The sequence below is a fragment of the Parus major genome, chromosome 9 (genome assembly GCF_001522545.3).
Source record: "Parus major isolate Abel chromosome 9, Parus_major1.1, whole genome shotgun sequence".
Taxonomy (NCBI): domain Eukaryota; kingdom Metazoa; phylum Chordata; class Aves; order Passeriformes; family Paridae; genus Parus; species Parus major.
Genome location: NC_031778.1, coordinates 6,134,177 through 6,154,940, shown reverse-complemented (window position 1 = coordinate 6,154,940; position 20,764 = coordinate 6,134,177). Strand labels below are relative to the sequence as shown.

At 40.3% G+C, this 20,764-nt stretch overlaps 1 protein-coding gene across 20 annotated transcripts in view; it reads right to left on the bottom strand.

Moving 5' to 3' along the window:
• GIGYF2 (GRB10 interacting GYF protein 2) overlaps window positions 1–20,764 on the bottom strand; it is a 75,390-nt gene that overhangs the window by 7,207 nt on the left and 47,419 nt on the right. For 8 of the 20 annotated variants that reach the window (XM_015637156.3, XM_033516873.1, XM_015637164.3 and 5 more), the window contains 15 exons: window positions 19,188–19,367; window positions 14,018–14,235; window positions 13,770–13,929; window positions 13,496–13,696; window positions 12,815–13,005; window positions 11,926–12,085; window positions 9,850–10,016; window positions 9,404–9,492; window positions 8,315–8,422; window positions 7,661–7,758; window positions 7,064–7,164; window positions 6,116–6,277; window positions 4,205–4,306; window positions 1,354–1,512; window positions 26–262 (listed from right to left, as the gene is read on the bottom strand). In XM_015637156.3, coding sequence (XP_015492642.1) covers window positions 26–262; window positions 1,354–1,512; window positions 4,205–4,306; window positions 6,116–6,277; window positions 7,064–7,164; window positions 7,661–7,758; window positions 8,315–8,422; window positions 9,404–9,492; window positions 9,850–10,016; window positions 11,926–12,085; window positions 12,815–13,005; window positions 13,496–13,696; window positions 13,770–13,929; window positions 14,018–14,235; window positions 19,188–19,367 — 2,333 coding nt within the window. The remainder of the gene's footprint in view (window positions 1–25; window positions 263–1,353; window positions 1,513–4,204; window positions 4,307–6,115; window positions 6,278–7,063; window positions 7,165–7,660; window positions 7,759–8,314; window positions 8,423–9,403; window positions 9,493–9,849; window positions 10,017–11,925; window positions 12,086–12,814; window positions 13,006–13,495; window positions 13,697–13,769; window positions 13,930–14,017; window positions 14,236–19,187; window positions 19,368–20,764) is intronic. The other 12 variants (XM_015637163.3, XM_015637166.3, XM_015637169.3 and 9 more) reach the window with 8 other exon arrangements.

Genomic DNA, 20,764 nt, shown 5'->3' with positions numbered 1-20,764 from the left:
AAGTTAAGCTGCAGGAAGAGGTTACCTTCATTTGTGCAAGTTGCTGCTGTTGCTGCTGCTGCTGCAGCCGCCGTAAAGCCTCCTGCTGCTGCTGCCTCTGCCTCATGATCTCCTTCTGGCGCTGGAGTTCCAGCTCCTTGCGCTTCCGCTCCTCCTCCTCCAGCCGCTGCCGGGCCGCCTCCTCCTCCATGCGCAGCCGGCTCTCCTCCAGCCGCCGCTGAGCTTCCTCCTCTTCACGCGCCCATTTGGCGGCCTCCTCTTCCTTCCCGGGACACAGAAAGGAATAAAATCTAAGGAGACTTCGCAGAATTTAAAATACTTAATTCTGTGGCACTCATATTCTGACAGAACAGACAGGGACCATGTTATCTGTAATCTGTGCTGTTTGGGTTATTTATTTACCTTTCCGTTTCTCAGTAATGAAGTAATATAGTCTATATTCCCTAAAAATACATGTTTCCCATTGCTCCAAAGAACTTGGATGAGAATGACATCTCCATAATTCACACCAGCTAATTTCTTACTACTTTCCTTTTACTAGATACACACCTTTCAGTCTGAGCTTCTGCTTGCTTATACTACTTACAGTACACTTTCAGTGGAATAAAACTTGGCAAAAATAACAGGAAAAAAGAGACAGGTGACAAAGATGGAGAGTTTACTGTTATTACTCAATACCAGAGTTCCAGAAAAGACATTTCTGCTAACGAATGACAGAAATGGTGATGGACACATTACACAGGAGGACCCTGAAAAGGCATTTTAAAACACTAACTGGGAATTCTGAAATGGACCTGCAAGTTAGTGTGAAGCCAACCACATTTCAAGATTAGCTTGATCAAGGGACTGTGAGAGTATATCAATTAGGGGACTGGAAGTTCAAGTTTCCCAATAGGGATTTCTAATGCTGACCCCAAGGAGAAAAAAATCCTGTTAGTAAGAAAGAAAGTTGAAACTCTGGTAGTAGATACAGACTTAGCATTGCACAGGAAGACCACCAAAATTAATCATCTCAGATGACACTGAAGATAAAGTAAAGGCCCAGAGGGTGCTAATTCAAAACAAACTTAATCTGATACTGTACTCTGCCTCAAAACGAGTACAAATACTGCGCTGCAAAGCCATTCCTAAGGCTAAATGTGAAGGGAGAACACTGACCCCCACCCAAATCTCTTTATCTAAGGGCATATTGGATTCTGATTGTTTTGCCTGAAGTCAGGATACAGGTAAACAACCTTTTTTCACTCAACTCGATACTGTCTGCAAGCTCTGCTTTCTTTGACCTTTTGACATCAAAACTGATGGTCTCTCAAGTACTGCTGCCAGAGGTCCCTTTTGCCATCCATTTTTCACCTGTTTACGAATTAACTCCTCTCGCTGACGTCTTTCCTCCTCCTCTCTTCTTCTCTCCTCCAATCTCCTAAGTGCTTCCTCCTGTTGTTGCCTCTCCTCTTCCTCCCGCTGCCGCCTTAGTGCAATTTCCTGCTCTCGTTGTCGCCTCAGGGCCTCCTCCTGGAGTTGGGAACAAAATATTAGTCTATAAATGCCATTTTATCAACAAACCACATCAGAACACAGATTACAGCATTGTCTGGCCAAATGAGTAGCCTCAAGAAAAGCTCCCTAGCTCCAAACTAAGCTCTACCAAAACATTGCATTAAGCACGACAAACCTACATGTTAACAAATATTTCTGATATAATGTGCATCTCCTACATAAATTATTTTAATGGAAAACAGAAGACATAATTGCCTGTCTTTGATTCTAAGAAGAATGGTGTTGAGAATGACAACAAAAGGTGAGATTCCTCTTTTCACTATGCAGCACTAGAAGCTGGACATTAGATCTATAAATATTTTAATGTGTGGGTATCATTAACTCCTTTGGGGGGGAGGGGGCAGCTGTCAGCTCTAAGTTGGAAGATTTTCCTACTTACAGGAGCTTCTGACTTTCATGAGCACTACAAAACTCAAACCATATCTCCAGAGACCAGAAAGAAGCTGACACAGCCCAGTACACTCAAGAACAGCTACTTCTGAGGTCTCAAGGCCTTTGACTGGGCTCTCCCCTAAACTATTTATATATTATGGGTAACAGAGGCCTCTTCAGGGCTTTGATTTTTGGTTTTCCCTAAATTATTTAAATAGCTTCCAACAAATTATATTTTGTTTTCTAAGTACTAAAATAATTTACTTAACTCAAAAATTAAACATTAGCACCCTTTCCTATCAACAAACATTTTTCCAGTCTGCTACTTGGGTTTTTTTTGAGGAATAGGGACAAGCAGCTTCCTGTATATTGTTAAATGGGATCCCACCTGGGGACCTCTTCCACCAGTTCTGACTTTCCCTTGCATAAAAAAGCCTTAGTTTTTGCATCCTTTTCTGACCTCTGATGTCCAGCAACTGAGTTAAGGCTACCCTACTTTTCACCCCTTCTGTTGTCTGACTTACCCTACCAGCTCAACCTGAAGATCTTCATTTTTGGACCAGAACCTTTTTAAGCTTTTATAATTTTGTTGTTTTTTTTTTTAAATGCCCACTGTAGCAATCACACCCCTACCATTTTTTATAAGCAATATTCATAGGATGATCAGTGATTAATTGTGCAGCATGGATGTAAACTCTGGTAAATCAAGGAAGTGAACTGTGAAAACTAAGACCCTTTTATTCAATCTGGCACCAAAGCTTCATGTACACACAGTAAAGATAAACTACACTACAGTTCCCTGGGTTTTTCTCTGACAGTGAATTTCAGATGCCTGCAACAAAACTGTCAGTAGACAGAACATCTTTTCTAAGCAGTTCCATGGTACTGAACAGCTGCTAGCTGCAAGCCAACAAATTCATTCATATTGCTGAATATCTCAAATGGTTTGGTGCTGAATGTAAGTGCAGTAAGTGTGCTTTTCCAGTAGCTGGACATAGAACAATAGCCTGTGATTCATTTCTCATTAATCAAATCATCTTCAAGTGCAACACATGCCACCTGAGCCATTTTTGAAATTTGGGCCTTTAACTGTATTAATTGGACACATGTAGTCAAGTCACAATAATCAAGTGTCCCCAGTACAAGTGCTGAAAAATTTCTGCATACTGTATCTTTTATTGAAAAGGCTGCTGAGTAGGCTGGAGGTGCCAGTCATTTTTGTTTGCCTGGAGACCACAGAGCAGGATCTCAGCTCAGGAGTCCTCAGTGCCAGCCAGGCTGGAAGCTCTCACTGACACAGCATGCAGTACCTGGGAGAGATGAGCACTACTTTCCCCTTGGGAAATGAGGCTAGAACTGCCATTAAAAAAGCTGTACAGATCTCTTTGCTCAGGCATGCCAGCAGAAACACTGTTGAATAACATCAGTGAAAAATTTCTCTCCCCTACAGAACTAGTAGAACAGTGTTTTTTTACTGACACAAAGGTAAAAAAAAACCTCTAAGATATGAAAAGCTGGGCAAGACAGCCTTTTTGCTGACTCTTCACAGCTATAAAAATGTTGTCTTAATATTTACTTTTGTATCTTATTATTTGAAGTTTTTGTTTGAGCATGTGACCAAAATTCAAAGCTCTCCAGCTTTCTGCCACTGACTGGTACGGGAATCCTCTGGCTCTTAGTGATCCCATGTTCATAGATTCCTGTTCCAAGACATTCCCAGTGCTCTTTAGAATCCTTCTTAGTAATTGTTTTCAAACATATGCATCTTGCTGTACAAACAGCTTATTTCAAATCTTTTAAAGTATCTGTAATATTACAAAAAAAATCCTTAAGCAGCAATCCCCAGTTCAATAGACTCTGGATTTTTAAATAGAGAATTTTTTGTAATTGATAACACCTGCAGTTCTACTTGTCTATGTTACCAGGGCTCACAAATCATTTTGCTCTCCTCTTTGAAACAGGTATTTTATAGGGAGAACTAAAGACATGATTCAGAGAAAACAATTATTAGCTGGTTATTAAACCTCCAATTTTGTTCCTGAAAGCAATCAATTATTACAGAATAGAAGATACCAGGCCAGAGACAAAAACAAAATACAGGAGGAGCTACACAAGCTGGGCATTACTGTTTGCAATTCTAGAGTGCGAAGTAATCGATGAAAACTGTGAACAGAACTGAATTCAACATTTGGTATGACATTTCATCCTACAGAATTGAATTTCTATTAGTTATTTTTTTTATTTAGAATTCACCATCAACAGCATATTTACTAACCTTATATACTAGTCTTTTATGCAGTATTACATCAAAAGCCTTCCTGAAGTCCAGGCAGATTAAGTCTACTGCTTCACCCCTCTCAGCTCTCACTGTCATCTCCTCAAAAGAAGTTAATCAAATTTGTTAAGCATCATCTCCTCTGCATAAATCCATGCTAATAAATCAGTTCATCCCTGATTCTACAATGCCTTTCAGTACAGAATTCAGATTCAAATATTGACCAGTTTCTTTTTTTTAATACAGAATACAATGTTATTTTCTCTTTCCAGAGAAGTGCTTAAACTCTTTGTTACCTTTTCAAGACAGTACTGCTCAGAATTAAGCATTGTTGCAATTATTGCATTGGTAATGAACTAAAATACTTGCTGTTACTGCTTTTCAAGCCCGTTCTGCTTCCTTCGTGTAAATAGTTATTTCCCATGGCATCTCAGAACGGGAGAGTCAGACTGTTAACTGTACAAATCCAAAGTGGACAACAAAACTTTGGAATTTAACAGACATTGTTACACACAGAGGCAAAACTGTTAGTGAAAAGAAACAACCCAAGTCTACTTGAAGCCAGCACAGATGACACAAATTGAGTTACCAGCTGAAAAATGTGTTCTTGTTATTGAACCAGATCTAAAGCAATCTATCTCAAAAGTTAAAACTTTTGAGTATAATATTGCTTCAATGTTAGTTTGACCTCAAGTGGAGGATGCTTTTCTGTACAGCATAATGACTTCCTGCAAAGTAGACACACTAAAGCAAGGAGCCATTTATTTGCAGATTTGATTCCAAAAGATACCATGAAATTATCTACATATCATATTGTACCAATTAAAATAGACCTTCTGGGACAAAACCCAAACCCTGAGTGAACAGAGATCTACAATGAACTTCCAAACAAAACCAGAGATTCTAGAGGCTTCCTCAGAAGTATCTGATCCTTACAGCAGGAACACGCTTTACAACTGCCTACCTAAGCTCATAAGAAATACTATAAAGGACAGATTTATTCAGTAATTTTGCCTGTTATTCATGTGGTACTTTTCAGGACATTTACTGACTAACTCCTTAGTGAGTAAATTCAGCCTTGTGCTTGCCCTTATCCTTTACATGCAGAATGAAAACTTTAACTTTCACTGTCTCTCCCTCCTGCAACACTTAAGGAACAACTACATTTTCTTCCATACAGAATTCAGAAGTACGTGCTAAAAATGCCCAACAATAATGTCTCTATTTTGTAGTCTTGGATGATTAAGAACATGCTACAATTCCTATATTCATTCCCCTACTGCAACACTGACCATGTAACTCTTTTTAAGACATGCTTGATTAAACTATATCCCTTCCTTTCCCAAGTATCAACTCAAGTAAAAAAGCTGACAGACTCTCCTACCCAGATAATAATTTACTCAAAAAACATAATTTACTAAGTTAAAAATAAAAGGGAAAAATAAGCTGAATGTCACATCACTTTTTGTCCAATATAGCCCCTCTACCTCTTATTCATATGAAACAGCTGCTCAAGCTCCATCTACTCCAGAACATATCCTCAATAAAACACTTGACTGCATAAATGGGAAATAAAGATCAAAACATGCACTAACTGGGCAACTAACTAAAGTCTAACATTGGCATTAAAAAGTTGAGAGGGAATATTCCACATGGAATAAAGGCCCTGTGCTCACAAACAGAAAACTATCTTAAAGTGAAGCATCAAAGCCCATTTCTCAGCTTGCAGTTTGGGCTCTTAAAAAAAAATCAAGAACGGAAGAATCATAATTTAATATACTCACATGAAAAATATTAAAACTGTCTTCATACACACCTACCAAAGATTACTTAGACCCCACAGGATTCTTAAAGTGAGTTTTATAAGATATTATAATTAATTACAGATTAACTACATTGGGGAAAACTCACTTGCTTCCTGCGGGCCAGTTCTTCTTCTTCCCGTCGTTTCCTCTCATCTTCCTGCTGCCTCCTAAGTAGCTCTTCTTGTTGCCTCCGAAGCTCCTCCTGCCTTTTCCTCTCCTCTTCCTCTCGTTTGGCCCTCATTTCCACTTCTCTCCTCTCTTGCTCTAGCTACAATTCACATAAAACTATACTCAGATGCAGGTAACGTATTCCTACACCATTTCTTAGGGCAACTCTGCTGATATTATAGTAACAGCTTAATAGATGAAGCCTCTGACAGATGCTCTCCCTTAATTGCAATTTTGCCTATCAGCTAGCTGCCTACTGAGGTCAGATTCCTGAAACAGTCTAAAACAATTTTGGACAATTTTTGTTTGTAACAAACACCAGTTCTCTAGTCAGTCTTTCTACATCAGCTCCTCAAAATACCCTCTGACTTTGGAAGCAAGTAGTGAATTGCTTTGCAGTCATCATAAAATAGTAATTTTCAGGAAACAGATAAAGTCATACAGGTTCAAACTCACAAAAATAATTCAATACTACAGTACATGTAGAATAACCCTGGAAACAGGACTCTTATGATTCCCCAAGCCAGTTCTGGTGAAAATCACAAGGATTAAGAGTATAACTACCTGGTCTCAACTCAGGGTTTGGCCTGACAGCTCATGATTTCAGTTTAAAACAGAGGTGGCTAGTGAAGAGGTTTTAATCACAAATGTAGAACACAACCATTATTTCAGAGGTCAGTAGTACCTCCACAGTGATAATTTCCAAACAGCTGTCCACCAGGATTTCATAACTTGTTTTTATAAACCCTAATCTCTTTATGGTGTTTTCCATGAAAATCTAGTCAAAACCATCCATTGAAGAGCTCGGTCTTCCACTGGCTCAAGAACCACAATTACATTGAAGAAGAGCAATCCCAACTTCTTACAGTACAAAACAGTTTCTGACCTTTGCAGCCTTGGCCTTCTCGAGCTGCTGAAGCTGTTCTAGAGCTGGTCCCTGAGCTGCAGTATCAATGGGCAGATCCCAGACACTGCTTCCTTCCCAGACTAGATAGTAAAGAAAACAAACATTGACAAGCAAAAATAAGCACATGAACAAAACATGAATGAAAGGGGAGAATCTTGTGTATGCTGTTACTATGTTTTAGGAACTAAAATCACATTAACACTTTTGCCTTAGTCAGTAGAGGGCCATCTTATCTTCCTGGAGAACAAGGCCTGTCCATGACTGAAGGAAGGATGGGTTTCCTATGAAATTCCACAGAAGAACCAGCTATTCCTGCTCCTCCCATCAGAGCAGAATGTCCTTAAATAAAACAATCCCTTCAGATCTAGACTGCCCATAACCATAGGAAAAATTACCATACTCTTCACCGCTCTCAAATGGAACTTCTACTTCAAGGCAAAGCAGGCTGATCCAGTTAAACATCATGATGCAGAAATAATTTCACTTTACGTCAAAAAGGGAAGGATCATCTCAAAGATGCTGATTCTTAATGCATGGACTTTTCCCAAGAGACCTGACCCAGGCTAAGCACCTTACCTGTAGGCTGTGAAGCTGACTGAAGTTCCCATATTGAGCCAGTGTCCGGCACTGACACAGACCTTGTAACAGGTGGCATCATGTTCTGTTCAGATATTCTGTAATACCAACAGGAAGAGTCAACACGCCACTTCCAGGGAGAGGAGTGCTCTGAACACGCATGAGATTCAGTAACTTGTAACATACTGCTTTCCTTCCACACCTCTATTTAAAACAAAAATATGATGCGGACAACAGTAGTTGCTTGCAGAGTTCTTGCTGATCTCACCCCTGCTGTTAAGTTAAGGGCTAAGCTACAGTTTTGTATTAGTTGCTTAGAGGCCAGTTTGAGGAACAAGCATCCAGTACTGCAGAACCAGCAAAGCTCCTTGGTGACCAGCACAACCTATCTGTCAGACAGATAAATTTCAACTCCTCATTTCCATAAACACTCTCTGAGGCAAAGATTACATATATAAAGAAGTACTCCATATCCTGAAACTGTTTCCTATTATTCTGAAACATACTTATATCCTTATTAGCATCTTTAACATATATAATCCTAAAATATGAGCAAACTTAACTAGGACAGACAGCTAACAAGATGAAATTTTTGTTCTATACAAACCAGAGTGCAGGAAGAACAGAATTCAGTTCAAGTTTGAGCTGGCTCACCTCATCTTCAGGGCCTGGAACTGTTGAAGGAGAATAGCGAGCTGCTGCTGCTGCTGGGATGAGAGGGCTGCCTTCTGCTGCTGAGCCAGCATCTGTGCATACTGTTGTCTTCAAAAGAGAAGCAGACAAATGGTATTTGTTCATTTATGCCCAAGTTGCAGACAGATGCATGCTCTGGAACTAATGCCCACTGACCTATATAATGTGCATGCTAAATACTAGAAGAAACCACAGAACAGGAGCTTGGCAAGAATCAAAATACAAGGATACAGCCAGTTGGCTCTCATGACCAGAACCAGACTTCTCTTCACTCTCAGCTATGTCAACTGGCTATTACTGCCCCATGTTTCTCTTCTAAGCTGTGCAACGCTACTTAGTCTAAATTCTGTAACGTTAGCTCAAATTAATCTGGCTTTGATCATTGCCCACCTACAATCAGTCTCTTCCCCAGTAGGTCAAGGCATTGCCTAGTACAGGAGCAGGCACTTGCCTCATTCAGTCATAAGCTGACAATCAGTATTGAAAAACTATAATTATGACATACACTTTCAGGATTCCCTGAAAAAGCAATCTGACTGTTCTTTCCTTTGAGCTGCAGCAAAAAAAGCTGTCAGGAACTGGCCATAACTGAACAACTGAGAGCTTTGGCAAAATGGATGACAAACAGCTTTGCCCAGCAGGACCTTCCACTGTTCTTCAAAAAGCTGAGCAGCATACCAAATGTAAGTTCCACTTTCTCCATCTCCAATTCCAAAGACGTGTAGCTTTCTCCTGATATCAAAACATCTGAAGGTCATTACTAGGACATCTGGGATTCAGTCTGACCATGACAGCTACCTAAAAAGCAAGTCTCACCAAACTAGCTATGTGTGACACTGGGAAGGACTCTGAAAAGTGAGCCTGGGGCAGACACACAGCCCTAGTCCTGTAGACTATCAACATCTCTGGTGTTTGTGGAAGCAGCTACTGCTGTTGGAGGTGAAGCTCTCCCAGCCCCATTGCCCAAGGAAATAATGACAAGCAGTTGAACCCAGATGACTAAAAATGCAGAGCAGAACACAGCCACTGGAAGAACACAGGAAGTCTTACTGTATTAAAAGATGCTGATACTGCAGGTGCTGCATTTGGATCAGAGCCAACTCTTGCTGTCTAGTCAGTCGCTCTTGGTCCAGCTCACCCTGTGTTTAGGGATAAAACATTCTTTTTCAATAACATATATACTAAGAATAGTAGATAGCAAATACAAGCGATGTAAAAGTTGTATTTTGACCAGAAAAAAATACAAAAGACAGAAAAATACCAAGATCAGATTTACAAAGCCTGTGAAATACACATATCAGAGGGCCTAGCCTTCCAGCCACACCAAGCATTTTTAAATTACATGTCCTTTCTACTCTTGCAAAAGTAATCTAACACCAAGTTCAACTTCGGCGCTTGGAGCACCTGCAATTCCAAGACAGAGTAGATGACACCTAAAAAACTCAATTCCTGCTTGTTAGAGAACTATTTTAATATTGTAACTATCACATAATTACCAGATGTGGAAGTGGTGCTGGGCCTGGAGTGAAGGGAACCCTGCCCCACATTTTCATGATGTCTCCAAGTGGCTGGAAAGTCTCATCACAGGCCCTCTTCACCAACAGGGACATCGTAAAATATCCAGCCTGGAACCACTCTGCCATCTCCTGATTACTGAACGGACCTGAAATCACATCAACCAACACACGTTGTGGGGAAGGAGAAGCAAGGCCAGGTTCAACATGTTGGAAACAAGGAACTGGCTAAGGTCACACAGTGCCCAGCACCAGGCATTCTTGTCTGCCTCACCCACACGTGAGGACACTGCTCATCCAAGGCTGGAGTCCATGCACATCTCCACAGGGGCTAGAGCACTGCCCTACAGTCTCAGGAAAAGTGCATGATGGCTTTCACCCTGCCTTAGAGGGAGACAGATCAACTCTGGGGTGAAAGCCAAGCAGCCACAGTGGTGTGGGGCTAGTCCCCCTGCTATCCTCCAGCAGTGCTTACTGCTTCAGGCTCACAGCAGCAGCAGCTTCCACTCTGGAGCTCAGCAGTACCTGCTGACTGACAGTGCTCAAACCACAAGTGCTGCTTTTCCACAAGCACTGCACAGATAATTAAACAATCTTCTGCAATCTTCTGCTTCAACTCTTGCCTTCAAACCAGAGGAACTCTCATGTTTTACAGAAGTTTTGCTTCTGGAACTCAGCAGATAAATATGTCCACCTCTAGTGAACAACTATATTTTTTAAGATAATGAGGATCCAGTTTCTTTCCTTCGTAAAAAACAACACTTTTCCTTCTCTTCCTCTTTTTTCTGAGAAAGATTTCAGTCATTCCCTTCAGAGGAGGGCCCCATTAGCAATTTTACATATTCAAACACATACAAAACCAGTATAAAAATATTATTTAACCAAGTAAGGACCACAGAAGTCAGTTTCACAAAACAGCTTCTGAAGAGCAGGAACATTCTGTAACCCTTGCCTTCTCTGTAAGGAGAATCTCTAGAAGGCAATTCCTCCTAGGGGATATGAAACCACAAAAGGCCCAAGAAAAAATAAAAATGTGGAAGTGTTTACTTCTTGATGTCACATTGAAGTACTTAATCCAACAACAAAAATATTTAGATTGTCACTCAGCAATAACACCAAGCAGTGATTGACATACACTGAACAAATGAAAGCACTTTGTGGTTTAACATTCTTTAAACTTAAAGGGATGAGAAGAAAATCCTAAAGATGTGTAATACCTGCAGACAAGAGATTGACACAGATCCCACAAACAACACCCCTACCAATCCTATCTGGAGTTCGCAGCTGAGAAATTATTCACACTACACAGTGTGAAGTACAGCAAGGATTCTTGTTCTAAATTCACTGTTTAACTGCACTTTTGGGAAGCAGATAAGCAGCTGCTAAAACAGAACCCTGGGACTTCCAAAAGAAAAGTACCTTCTGAAAGCAAAGATTCAAGTATCTATATGAAAGGCCTGCTCCATATTTAATTAAAAAAAAGAAAATTCTTAAGCAAAAATTGAAAGCAGAGAGTAGTTCCTATATATTATATGAACTAACAACACAGTGGCTGCAAGCACAATTTAAATTGCGATTTTGCACAAGCACGGGCTGGTGGAAACTTGATTCCTCTTCGCCTTCAATTCTAAACAAACCACCCTCTCTGACTATTCCATGTCTTCAGGCTGAGTCTAGAAATCTGATTTCAAGGTTTTTTGTGGATTCTTTACAACAAGCTACTTGAGTGGTCACATTCCCCATCTGGTTTCTCTGTTATCTGGAAATCTGAGTAACTACTGGCATGTGAAACAGGTTTTAGTCTAACTTAATTTTCAGAAACATGAAGTAATGGCAAACTTCAGCCACGATATAAAGCACAGTTCTGGACGTTTGGCCTGCTGAGCTCATGGGGGCAGTGATGGATTGAAGATATTTTCAGAACTTAATTCTAAAATGGTAAATTCCCTGTACTGCTTTTGTAAAAAGAGGCACCAGGATCTGTTGGTGGTAATTCTGTGAAGAGCTCTTTAACAATTCTGTGAAACAAAAGAGGAAGTGTAAATGGCACAGACCTACCCTGAATTTCTCCTTGTGGATCTTTGTAGTACCACTTCTGCATGGCTTCATGGAACAGAGGCATAGAGGAACCCTTTGCTCTGTGCTCTTGGATTTTTGCTGCTAGTCTTTCATCATCAAGGGCACTGTCCTGCAGATATGCCACCATTTTTTCTGCTTGCTGCAGGAGACATCAAAACCAGCAAGAAATAAGAGTTAAATGGGAGCTTAGACTTGAAAGTGACCGTACCAAACACAACCACGTTGTGCTACCCAGTGCTCCAGGAATGACAGGAACTCCAGGACAGGAGTGACTGCTACACAAATCTGGAGCTCTGTCCACTACACTCATCAGGCAGAATCCTGAACAAGCACAGTTCACCTGCTTGCAAAGCTTTAGAGCAACTTGCTAAGGATGTCCATGCAGTACCACAGTGAAAAATGAAACAGGCATGGGAGCATGAGCACAAAGAAGGCTCTACACTTCAGCAGTCACTACAGTTTCATCAACACAGTGCTGTAATTCACTTACAGGATTTTTGGTTGGGTTTTTGCTTGTTTGATGGTTTATTTGTGTGTGGGTCTTAACAGACATACATAATTTCTCAAAGAAAATGATAATAAGGCTCCTTGACAGTGATCATAAGCATTACAGTCTCTAGCTCTTTAACACAGGGTATGGTATCCTGATCCATAAAAATACAAAAGACTGCATTATTTGCAAAAAAAAAAAAAAAAAAAAACCAAACAAAACCAAACCAAAAAAAAACAGAGAAGCAGCTTTCAGTATACATTGTGGAGTGTAAAGTTTCAGCTGCATTTCTGATTTTATGGGCTTCAAATGTTTTTTGCATTCAACATTCCTCCAGTCTCATGATTGTCAACAACGTAGGAATTAGAAAAATTCTACCTGCTCTAGGTGCTTGAGGCCCTCTTCATCATCTGGGTCAGTAGGAATGTTGCCCATGCCTGGAGCAGCTGTAACAGGTGTTTGAACTGGCCGCAGAGCAGGATTTGAATTGGAAACAGGAGGAGGAAGATGAGCAGAAGCAGCTGTGTCTGCAGAAATCTGTGGCAAAGGTTGAGCAAGAGAAGCCAAATCTAAAGAAAAATGTTAAAGTTAGTTCATTTTCTTTAACATAAATGACAATTATTTTTAAGAACTTAATGCAGAGAATATTCAACAACTCAAATTTAGCAACAAAACAAAAGTATTTTCAGATCTTCCTGAAGGTACTGCTTACAGCATAGGCACTCAACCTAACTTCAAGGAACAAACAATTAGTTCTATCAGTGCAGAGCTCAGTACATTTGAGCACATCCCATTTCCTGGCCACACACATTTGTCCAGACTATTCTGCTGTACCATAGTGAGGCACATCCACAACTAGCTCATGTTTCTCTGGACCGCATTTCAGTGTGAAGTACCAATGCATTTGAGATGGCATATCCAACAGATCCTGTATTTATAGACCAGTCGGTGAATTCCGGCTTTCCAGCACCATAATCCAGTCCTTGCCTCTTTTAAGGGTCTAGGATTACTCACAGTGAGTAATGGAAACTTACTAAATTTATCTCTCAGGTTTATTACCTTCCCCTCTGTTGGGCATTTTGGCTGACAGTGTATTCTCCACTCGATTCTCTTTATCTTCTGTTTTTTCTGTTCTTTCTGGCACAGTCTCTTCCTTCCTTTCAAATAGGTTTGTCTGCAGTGGGTCTGGAGGCTGGGACTTCGGTGGGGTGTCCGACCTGGCAGCTGGAGATGATGCCTGAGCTGCTTCTTCCACTGCTTCTGTAACAGGGCACAGTTCTAAGTAACTGAATTACAGGAAATCTACACTGACAGCTGCAGAAGTCCCCCTTACCTGCCACTACTCTTTCTGTTTTCTCCCCCTCTTTCTTGGTCTTTTCATGATCTTTGGCTTCTTCATTGTGGCTCCCTTCAGAATCAGACCTTTCTTCCCCTTCCTCCACAGGCCGGAAGTCCATCTCCTGTTCCTCTGGTATTGGCTCCTTCTGCACTTTCTGCAAAGTCAACACAACCATCCATAACCCACCTGACATCACGGGACATTTGTGCCAAGTGACCCAAGGGCCCAAAGCAGCTTTTCACCTTTAAAGAGAGAAATGCTCCAGAGGAGTCAAACGTGCCCATTTCTTCCTCTGCATCCTCCAAGCACCACTCAGGGAGACTGTCCCTGTCGTCATCCATGCTGCCACTGCCGCAGCGCACGCGGCGATAGCCCCGCTCGTCATCTCGGTCCCGGAAATCAAACTCGAATCTCCGCCGTCGCTCCATGTGCTCCCGCCAGCCTGCGGAATGAGGGCCGTCTAAGGCAGGGAAAGGAGCTTTACCACACGGTCCTGGGGCAGTGCTCATGCAACGGGGGGAGGGACACTGACAGCAATTCTGAAAGCCCCTACATGGTACAGCCCACCTATGAACAGGCAACTTCAAGGACAAGGCAAAGAAAAGGATCATCTTGCCAATAAGCAGAAGACTCTCAAATACTGTCCAGTATATCCTCATTATAAATTCTGGAATAAACATTAAAAACCACATAAGGCTAAAAAAGCTCAGCTACAAAATCTAGAACAGGCACCAAAATAGGACAAGCAGCACTAGTTGTCAATTGAACTTACTAGCCATCACTGAATTAAGTCTTTTTTGTCACCTTTACAAGTGTAAGATTTTGTATTTTCTTTCAGGGACTCTGAAGAAGTCACATCCTAAAGAGAACACCCCTGTTTTTGCCTCTTGCCCTCAGATATGCTTTTATGCATATACATGAAAAATGGAGTGACAGCTGTTCAAATACCTTTGAAAGAACAGGTCAGTTTCCTGAAAGTTTTTTTTTTAGCCGTGGAATACCAAAACTTGGAAAGATAAGAAGCGGGAGAACTTTCCCAACTCATGTATACACTTCATATTCAAAAGACACCTTCATTCACCCAAGCTTCAAATGCTCCAAGTGCAATAATGTTATTCAAGCTGTAAAGAACCGGCTGCTAAGGAAAACAAATTGGGAGTGAAAGGACTATACAGAGCTCTCCACGCAATACAAGCCATCTTTATCACAAAGGTGCAAAGCAAAGGCACCTTAGTGCTTTTCATGGTGGCTGCTCTTTACTGGATTAAAAAAAAAATAAAGTAAATTCTTTTTTTTGCTCCAAGAATCTGTGCACCAGAATCAGCGCAGCCTCACAGTACCAAATGTCTACCAAAAAGAATAAAAAAAACCTCCACAGTAAAGGGGAGAAATGTGTTCCTGTTTCATGAATGAAGAATGTTTCCACACCAACCTTAATATCCTAAATATTAATATTACCCATGCAAAAAACCCATGTTTGTCTCACAAATACAGGAAATGTAAAACAAACTTGTTCCAGAAACTTTATGACCTTCAATCTTAGATTTTACCAAGGAACCACAAATGTTAGACTTTTACGAGGCCTTCACTATTCCATATGTGCTTATTTGCAAATAATTCCACTGGATAACTTAACCTATGCTTCTAGTTATGCCTCACAAAGAAAGCAGTGTGAAACCATCAAATCAATATTCTGAGGCAATCTTTTTAATGCTACTAAGGAAGGAAATTTAAGTGTGTAAGGTAGTTGACAACCAGACAGCAATTTCTGATTGAAGAGACTGCCCCTCACTACAAGCAGCAATGCCCATGTCAGGGCTCCCAGCAGGGGGACAGAGCATTGGCCTGAACCTGGCAATGCCATAGTGTATGGATTAACAGCTCTGAGTGTTTGCTACCCTAGCACTAACAACAGGCTGAGCCATCTCTTCTTCAGCTCCCTTTTGTGTGGAATAGGAAAACTGAGTATTAAGAACTTCCTACACAGCCATAAATGGGCCATCTAGAGACCCTGCACTGAGAGGAGCTTCTATTTTTCCACAGTTCACAAGCCAATACCAGGCACAAGCTCATCATCGTGAGACCCAGAAATGTGGTTTTCAAAGGTGAATTCTAAGCATTTTTTTAAGCCCAGGTATCTTCAAAGTTCAAATTAAGAACCATTTAGTCTGCTTGAAGAGATTTTGTCACACCACCTTTTACAGCTCCCACATTTTCAGAGCTATGTGGAGAGGCAAAAAGACATAGGAACAGCAGACTCACACCCTTGTTTCTTAGTAACAAAATGTGCTTGTAAAAGCCCAGTTAGAATGTAGGCCATAATTCAGGTCTGAAATGTCAGGCTGCCAACCTTTTAAAGCAAGCCGTAAGTAGAGATAAACCCGGATTCTTACCTGATGTTTTTTAAAAAACAGTTAAGACACAAACACAGCTTTGAGTTCAGCCCTATACTATCACTAGGAAGTAGTTACATGTTCAATATGTCAAGTGTAGAGACAATCTTAAGTTTAATTTATCCCTTGCAATTTATGGTGACATTGTAGGCAAAAGGACTACTGGCTGCTTCAAGAAATCCAAGAACACGTTAGACTTGCTAATAGCTATTTCTTTCTTAAAAGTTATATTCTCTAACTCAGCAGTGAAATTTTCAATATCTACTAAAACAATACTTAATGCTAAACTGAACACTTAAAAGAATAGTACACTTTTTTGGGCATATATTATATATAAACCTAGTTCTTTGCTCAATTTTGGAACAAGATTCTCCCATGTTCTTTAGTTGCTTCACAACATTTAAGAAATGCAGGGAACAATGCCCAAAAATTCAACTTGAGTTGAATAGCAGCACCTGATTCTGAAAGTGGAGTGTATTAAGATAAATTTGAAAAGCCTTTCAAATGAAGCAGCAACTAAAGAATCTTTACGCAAGAGTACAGCCTAATGCCTCTCTCAAATGCTTTTCAGGAAAATGACCGATTTAAAGAGCTATTTAAGCAAAGACACAAAATCATATCAAAAATTCTAGGCAAGAAAAACTTATTCCTATTTCTTAAGGCTGACTTGGTAACCAAAGCCATGAACATCTATAGATCAGTCACTAATTTTGAGACCAAAACAGGTTTATGTTTGTGACAAATTTAAAGACTTGCAAATTTAAAGAGCAGTTGTTGTATGAATGCAAGAACTGAAACAACAGAAAGAGGGGTGGTTTAGACATTTATAATTTTTAAACATGGTTAAAAATTAAAAGGAAAAAGAACCAGAACTTCAAAGCAGCCAATGAATCTAAATCTGCGATCACACTCTTCTAGTAGATATTAAAGCCAGTCTAAAGATCCTAGCAGGGAGTACACAGAGCCAAGCCACAGGAAGAACCAACTAAACAAATGACTACAGTCCTCTGAAGACATTTCTCTATTTTTAGCAGGATATATGACTATATTATTACCTAACATCAGAATAAGTACAAAGAAGCAGTTTAAGCCACGCCAATTTGAGTTAAACTCATTGTTTACAGCAAAAATATGATTTAAACCATTTTGATCATTCTGTGGCTACTACTAAGAAGAATTCAAATATAGGCTCTGATGAAAGCTGAAACTAGAACAACACAGCTGTAATCTCAGGCTATCTCAAAATTAGCAACTTTTCTGCAGATTCACCTAAGTCTTTCAACAGGCTTTCAACAATATGTGCTAAAGCTAACTCGTAAGGGAAGTTCAGTTAATTTCTACTACACTGAAAATTCAAATAAGCAGTAATATTTTCCATGACAGAAGTGAGATGAATTTTCAAAACCTTCCTCAGAGCATCCAAAAAAGTTCAAGACCTGAATGAACCTCTGAACTTTGAGGTCTATGCTCCATTTTAAGCTAAAGCATGCAGGCTGGCAGTCACAGAACACTCCACTCCTGAGTATCATGCTGCATCATGAGGTAGCTGGCCTGATGTCACCTCAACTAGATAACAAAGCAGCAGTGTCTGATCAACAACTGTGACCAAACACTGGGGAAAAGAAAATTATATTCTTCAAAATTTGCCTTTTTGCCTTGCTCTAAAATAGAAAACATCTGATGATAAATCAAGCCTTGGGCTTGCTGCTGAATTTTAGTACAACAGAACAGCTGTTTGAGAGCAGAGTTTTACACAGCTGTGAAGAAGGCTCAGAACAGAGGTGATGGCTACTCACAACAATAACCACACTGAAAGTCTGGGATGTTGAAAAGGGCAACAGAGCCAGCCATTAAAAGAGCAACTGGGACTTTTTTTTATTGAAGAGAAGAAGTTGTCCATCTCAGCCTCAAAAATTGTCTGGTGCTTTCTTTGCTTTTCTATCAAGTTTAGCGTGGAGCAAAGGAGGCTCAAGCCAGGGGACCTTATATCACCTTCTAGAACTACCAGAAAGAAGGTTTAGATTGGGCTTTAGTAGCAATTTCTTCACTGAAAGGGATGTCAAGGATTAGTACAGATGCCCAGAAAACTGGTGGAGGCCCCATCCCTGGAGAGATTTAAAAGCTATGTCAATGTGGCACTTATGACTTAGTGGGTCAATGGTTGGACTCAACCACCTTTAAGCTTTTTTCCAAACCTAACAATTTTATTATTCTGTGAAGATGTAATAGTAGAAGAACCTAATCCTCTCCTGGTACTCCAGAAGCCTTCTGCAGCCAAAAGATAGCCAAACCCAGGATCCCGCATCACATATGACAGAAGCTTTTCCAAAGAGAAGGGGAAAAAAAAAAAAAAGTAATATGCTTCAGTCCTTCTACTGAAATACCAAGCTCTGTTTTGTATTTCTCCTGCAATTCCAGCAATGCAATACTGAAAAGCAAGTGAACAGACTTGTCCTGTCAGGCCCAGGAAGGGGAGAGTGAAACCGAACAGGTGCCTGAAGCTTACTGAGACAAGATATCCTGTAACTAACCACAAAACGTGTAGAGCAACGTATTTTGAGATTTCCCAAGGATGCCTCATGGCATTGCCAACACATCTGGAAAACCAAGAAGAGGTCAATGACCAGAATGGTTTAATGTCAGTGTCACTCTCCAGCCTTAGGTATGCTGTCTAATGTGGGTGATTTCTATCCCCTCACTGTCACAGCCACAAAGAAACAGTACTATTAAAAACCCCTTATTTTACCAAGTACATACACACCTAGAGCACAATACCTACAAGTGCACACCTGAAAAGTATTGTTCCCTTAAACATGTAAGGGTACTGAAGATGCTAAAAGGAAAACAAAAGGCACATAATTTTATGCTAATCATTTTGTGACCAGGACATGCCAGAACAGTATTTAATGACCAATACTACATGAACCTATTTTTGCCCTGAACGTGGCACCTCCCTCTCCTCATGACCTCTGCCCTCTCTCTGCACCACAGCTGCATGTTTGCCCAGCTCTGCTCTCACCTGGACTGTGAGGACGCCACCTCTCCCCATCCCTCCGTGACCCAGCCAGTCGCCAGCCTCCATCCTCATCTTCCCCATTCTGTTCCTCCCTGAAGATGCGCCAGTTCTCGCTCTCAGAGCGTATAAATTCGTGTTTCCTCCCCGCGGTCACTGTCCCACCTTCCTCAAAGTTTGGTCTCACTGCAAAGAAAACACAGGCCAGTGAAAATGTGTCCTGTCTTCAGAAACACAGAAATACAAAAAGGTTGAAATCTTGCTCCCTAGGAGGCAAAAATGCACCAGAAGTGGTTATAGGAACCTAGGAGAGGAACGGAAATTCAGGAAGGAAACATGACGGATTTAAGAAATCCAGAGCCCTATGTACCTTGGGATGGAAAGATAAAAAATAACAAAACCAGAAGGAAGCAAAGCACATAAGCAATACGAACATGGATAGGAAACACAAAGGAGGAAAAGGCAGTTTAAGAGATGTAGGTAAACCGAACAGAAAGAAGGCAAAAGTGTGCAGAGAAAAAAAATAAACTGCTTTATCATGAAGTGTCTCAAGCTAAATGGGAGCATAGTGCAAACGTTATATAAACCAAACACATTTCCTACTTCTGTAATAAAAAAAAAGGTGAGATCTATTTATTTAATCCAGCATACAGCAGTCTTACTATTAAAAAACACTGGAAATTTAAAGTAGCATTGAGGAATAAACAAGAAAAAACTTAGCAATGTTAACATTATACTGTGAATCCATCTTCTGGAGAGCCAAGGTCAGTGTACGAAGGGCTAGAAGCAATTATGACTGAGCTGGAGGATAAGACTACTAGAAGTTTAGGAGATAGGATAGCCTTTTAGTTCCCAATTTACATTATGTTATATTTAAAACAAAACATAAAATCCTCAAGTACTTATGTAGAGCAACCTTATCAAAAAAGGATGATGTATATATGTTTATGAAAAGACTCCATATTATACACCAAGATTTCTACATCATACAGCAATATGCCAAGACTTAACACAGATGCTTTCACTGCTGGCTTGCCCTGACAAGATAACCCATCACTGAAATAAGTTTCTTCAGCTGTGTAGCACCAGAATTCTCACAGGAACCACATTTCCCCACTGGTACTATTACACAATGTTAACCTGAAACTGTGGTGTTATCTATAAAAAGAAAAGAGTTTTCAAGTACTAGAGAAAGCTATACTGAATCTTCCTTTTTAAGAGTCCTAAAATCCAAAATTTAAGATGTTATTTGGTGAAGTCTGTTTAGCATGCCTGCTTTCTTAGACAGGACAAACAAAAGAAAGCATGATCATGTACTAAAACTCCTAGGGTGGAAAGACATTTTTAAGAATTTAGTTTAGGAAGCATAGGAGAATGCTTTCTTAGCACTAGGCAATTTTTTCAGTCATTGAAAAAGATGAGAAAACAAAGAAGATCTGAAATTCTGTGGCATATCAGATATCTGTTAAGAACATGAAAATTCTTCTTGCTAGAAATACTGCACTCTGGAGACAGGAAGCACACACTGACTCTCTGCTTTGCATGCACCTTGGAGAAAAACTGACATCCCTTCCCCACCATCT